General features: G+C 55.4%; 1 protein-coding gene across 3 annotated transcripts in view; it reads right to left on the bottom strand.

Moving 5' to 3' along the window:
* Nucleotides 1-4,508, bottom strand: part of Actn1 (actinin alpha 1) — a 94,852-nt gene extending 90,344 nt beyond the window's left edge. The window contains exon 1 of one of the 3 annotated variants that reach the window (XM_021202662.1): nucleotides 4,075-4,508. In XM_021202662.1, the coding sequence (XP_021058321.1) occupies nucleotides 4,075-4,179 (105 nt within the window). In that variant the 5' untranslated portion in view covers nucleotides 4,180-4,508. The remainder of the gene's footprint in view (nucleotides 1-4,074) is intronic. The other 2 variants (XM_021202663.2, XM_021202664.2) reach the window with 2 other exon arrangements.
* Between the last annotated feature and the right edge of the window lie 704 nt (nucleotides 4,509-5,212).

The raw sequence follows: 5,212 nt of genomic DNA on the forward strand, positions 1-5,212 counted from the left end.
AAGGAAGGAAGGAAGGAAGGAAGAAAGAAAGAAAGAAAGAAAGAAAGAAAGAAAGAAAGAAAGAAAGAAAGAAAGAAAGAAAGAAAGAAAAAGAAACTTGCATCAGCTGGCTTTTGCAAGAATGGAGCCTGAGTAGAAGCTTAAAGGACCTGGCCCAAGGTCACAGTGAAAGAGGATAGATCCAGGATGTGACTCCAAGTCAATATTCTCTTTAGCCTGCCTTACACCTGTGCTCGTACACTCAAGGGTGTGTCGAGATCTCAAGAGAGGGAACACACAGAGAGACGCCTTTGGTCATCATGAAAAGAACTGTCTTGGGAAAGAAAGATGACTTCAGGCCTGATCCTGGAAGTCAGGAAGATGAGCCAAGCTGTATCTCCTCTGGTCCACAGGTTCTGTGCCACAGACTTACTTTGCATTGTGGGGGGTATGTGGACCAGCCCCAAGAACTCTGCCCCAAAGCATTCTTTCGAGAAGGGATTAAACACAACCACCCCACCCCCCTGTGGCTCCTTGAGTCATGCTTCCTGCCTGCTGAGGCTTCTACCTGCATCCACCTCCACCAAGGAAGGGGTTCCCACCACACCATTTCAGAGGAGCGGGTAAGATGGGGGCAGGGAGTGGGGGAGGGAGAAGCACATTAGGGTCACAGATAAGGAAACAACAGAGAGATCTTCTCTGTCTCACTCAATGTCCCACTTCTAACACCTAGAACTCAGCCTGGCTCACAGTCAGTATTCACGGTGCATTTGCAAAACTCTAGCTAGAAAAAGCTCGGCGCTGGGGAGACGGCCCAGTCACAAAGGGGCTTTCTGCACAGGTGTTTATGAAGTATCTAAATTCAATCTCTAACACCTACATAAGTTGGGTACAGCGGCACGGGCCTGTAAGCTCCGCACTAGCCGGGGCAGAGAGACAGGTAAATCCCTGGAGTTCGTTAGCAAGTCAGACAAGCTGAGTCAAGAACTTAAGGTTCCGTGAGGTAGACCTCCCCACCCCCTCCACACACACACACCCCACGTTTTCAAAACCAAAGTGGCAGAGTTGGCCAGGTTGGAGGCAGAGGCACACAGTGTCTCTGAGTTCAAAGCCAGACTGTTCTATGTTGCAGAGTTCCAGGCCAGCCAGGGCAGGGCATAGGATGACTCTATCTCAATAAATAACGTAGAGAGTGACTCAGGAAGACACCAAACATCAATCTCTAGCCACCACATAGGCAGACCCACACTTACACCACACAAAGAGAGAGGAGAGGGGAGTAAGTGACTTGCCCACTGTCTCGCAAACAGCTATGCTGCACCAGGGCTAAAATCAGGCTATCCTCTGCCTCTCATTTGGCTCCCACTGCACCATGTCACCTCAATTCTCCTCTGGCCCTGTTCACTCATAGCTGGTGGTCCCATATAACACCCACCCTACTCCCCATCGGTTTGAAGAACAGCAAACCTTATGTGGTGCTGGCTTTACACCTTAAGAAACGCCCTAGTATTCTGCTAAGCACTACTGAGGTGAGGAAACGTAGGCTCACAGAAGGCAACTGAGAATGAACGGCCAGGGCCACAACCTTGAACCAGGTTTTCCAGTCAAAAGCAGAGGGCCTTCCGCCAGGCTGCCACTATTAACCTAAGCAAATGTAGATTCCCTGATTATTCCAAAACCCACTGGCTTGGGATGCCAGACTTAGTTCTCCATCCTTCCTCCAGCCGCTTCCAGTGCGCTGTACACCGGCCCTCAGCCCAGGCTACTTCTCTCCTAACTGGTCTACTCATCCTCACGTGAGTCTAGCTCACAGGGCTGCTGGGATCTCCAAGAAAAAAGTGGGTACCATGCTGCCCATATGAGCCAACATCAGCCTACACATGTTACATATGCCGGGAGATGATGACCAAACTCCCCCGGCGTCTGTCTGTTCCTACCAGGTCATTGTTCTGGGAGGGTCTCATTTTCTCTCCAACTCTATCAGATATGTTTGTCCAGCCATTCATTCTTTAATACTGAGTGAGCATATCAGCCCTAGGCTCAGTATCTGGACTCAGGCCTGGCCCTTCAACAACTCCATCACTCCTGTCTTTTCCTGGACTCCTGGAAGGGACTTCTATTCTCCATGGAAGATTCCAAGATTTCCACCATTCTAATCCCACCCCTCTTGTTCAACTTAAAACCTATTCTTAAGAAAGTTTAAAAAAAAAAAAAAACCACTCTGGAGAGAAGGCTCATCGGTTAAGAGCATCAGCTGCCCTTTCCAAGGACCCAGGTTCCATTCTCAGTACCCACGTGGAGGCAACTCATAACTGCCTGCAACTCCAGTTCCAGAAGATCTGACACCCTCACAGGGACATACATGCTGGCAAAACATCAAAGCACAGTTTAAAAAACAAACAAACAAACAAAAGTCACTTTAAGAAACTTTTTTTTTTTTGGACAGAAAGAAGCAGGGGAAGGAGGGCGATCTCTCATCCTCCCTGGGGATCTCCAAACTTCTCACTTGGTTTTCTCTTCCACCAACAGTCCCAGGAAATAAATTCGCAAGTGAAGAAGGGGGAAAGACCCTCAAGCTCTCAGTCCTTCCAGAAGAGGGGGAGGGGCTGACAGGAAGAGGGCGGTGTCTGTAAGCTACCAATACATTACAAAGAAGTCAGTTCAAAGCCAAGAGACACTCTTAAGTTGCTGTTGCAGTAAGAGAGACAGGGGCAGGGCCCCAGGTCGCCGGTTTAAGGAAGCCCATTGTGGTGTGTTTTAAATTACCTCTGCTTGTCTGATGAAGTGAGCAAAAGGGCACCGTTTCAGGACTTAGGATTCCTGAGTGAGCTAATACAGGATGCCTTTAGCTGGGGAAAAAAAAACCTTCAGCCGGCTCACTAAACTCCCCCCCCTTTTAAGTTTAAAAAAGGGAATGAATGTTACCATTTTTGGACATGAGCATTCTCCCTCAAGCCCAGCCCTAACCGCACTATCCAGAGGGACGCGCCATCCTGTACCCCCCCTCCCCATTCCCAGATCACGAAGTGTATGTAGCGGGGGGGGGGGCTGAACGGGAATTGAGTGTTGGGGGGTCAGGGTACGTGGCCGCCTAAGGAAAGCGCTCTCTGCTCAGGCAGGAAGCCGTGGCAGGGTTAATGGCTCCCCCTCCCCAAGCAAGAGTGGTTTCTGACCTCTTCCTGCCTCTAGCCATTACGCTCCGGACCCATCGCCAATTTCTCAGCTCAGACGGGGCAGCATATCCCGAACCTCGCTGATGGCGACTAGGATACAGGGCCGTGGATCCTCGAAGAACAACCCCAAATATCTCTTGAGACTGTCTCTCCACCAGGAGCCCAACTAGAGCCAAGCTACTCAAACTCGCGTTTCGTCAGCAAAAGAACAGGGCAGAACGCAGATGCAAGGTTTGCAGCCACCAGTTCACTGAGTTAAGCAATAAAACCGTTCACCGTCCTGACCCCGCCCCCACAAGGCCCTGGGGAGCCCGCGAACGACCCCCGATTTTCTCAGCTCCAGCTGCACTTCGGCACGTCCACTTGTAGGTAGATCCCGAGGAGATCGCCAAACCCTCCGACACCGGCTCTGCCCACAGTCTGCGGACCCAGCTCGGGGCGCAGTGTCCAGGGCAGCTTGCCCCTATGGTACAGAGCCCCAGGGGCGGCCCAGGAAGCGTGCTGCCACCGCACGCCATATGGAGGCGCCAGGAAAAAGAGAAGGAAGGGGAAAATCGATCCCGAGTAAGCAGCCATGGAGTCTAAGTCTCAGCCCCAGCCTCTGGAGCATCGCCCCCGCGCCTTGCCCACGGGGAGACGGTTTCGGCAGCACCGGGGTGGCCCGGACCACCCGCTCCGAGGCGATCTGCCCGCCGGCGGCGCCACCTCCCCGCGCCGCGGCGAACTGTTCGCGGGCTCCAGGGCAGGGGTGCTCCGCTCTCCCGCCCCGTGCCAGTAACTCAATACCCCACCTCGCAGTGGCCGCGATGTCCCCGCCTCCGCTCTTGCGCGCCGGGAATTGGTTTCCAACCCAGAGCCCAGGAGTGCAGCGGGCAGAGCGGATCAGGGCTCGGGGCTGTAGCGGGTGGGGGTGGCTGCTAACCTTCCTCTGCTGCTTCTCCCAGGCCGGATCCAGGAGCAGGTCCCGGTCCCAGTCCTCTTCAGGCTGCATGTAGTCGTTGGTCTGCTGGGAATCATAATGGTCCATGATGGTGAGTGCGTGTTAGGGGCTGGATTTCTTCCTCCACCTTCTCTCCAGGCGACGGCGGCTGCTGCCCGGGTGTGGGGAGGGAGTCGGCAGGGCTGGGCTGGGCTGGGTTGGGCCGGGCTGGGCTGGGCTGGCGGGGCCGGGCTCGCTCCCCTGCGCCCGCTTCCGCCGCGGCTCTGTTCGCCGAGGCTGCTGCTGCCGGCGGCGGCTGAAGCTCGCGGACTGCCTTCCTGGGGCGCGCGCTCGGACCTAATCTCCACGCACACTGCGCTCAGTGAACACTCGCGCTGCGGGAGCAGAGGCGGGCGGGGGCGGGGAGAAGGGGCAGAGCCCTCCCGAGGTTCTCCATTGGCCAGGCCGAGTTGCCCAAACTTCCCCCCAGCGCCTCTCATTGGGAATTCCTGGCATCCGTCAGGCGGGTCTCTGTGCATATAGGTGGACTGGGCGGCCCCCTCCCGGCGCGCACGCCACCGCCCACTCCCTGGGTTCCCACTCCCCCGCAGCTCATGTGACACCACCTTAAGCTGAACCGGAGTGGAGCCTGGGGACGCCTCCCAGAGCTCGGGGACCAAATGGCACTGTGCTTGGGAGCCCGAGAAGTCGCTGAGGATTGGTCCCATTCCTTGCCGGCGGGAAGGCCCAGAACTCCGGCGCACCGGTGTTCCTGCGGTCCCACACAAGCTACAAACCCCAGCAGGGCACGGGGAAACCCAAGGCATATTTCATTTTCTCTTTTTCGGGGAACCTAGGTTGGGACAAGTCGGCACCCTGGAAAGGACCCACAACAAAAAGGAATTTCCTGATTCCACCACTGCTCCCGCCCCGCCCCTCGGGACCAGGCTGATCCCTGTCCTTCTGGAGCCAGATTTGTGGCTAGCTGGCATTTCTCAGCCCACTCTGAGTTTCCCGCCTCGCCAAGGATTCTTGGGTACTTCTCTAGGGTTCCGTGCACTGGCCCGCTGAGGACTTCTTGTGTGGCAGCTTGGCCTGTCCGGCTTCCCAGGTTCCCTGGCAGGTATACCCTGGTGGACTA

Source organism: Mus pahari, chromosome 7, assembly GCF_900095145.1.
Source record: "Mus pahari chromosome 7, PAHARI_EIJ_v1.1, whole genome shotgun sequence".
NCBI lineage: Eukaryota > Metazoa > Chordata > Mammalia > Rodentia > Muridae > Mus > Mus pahari.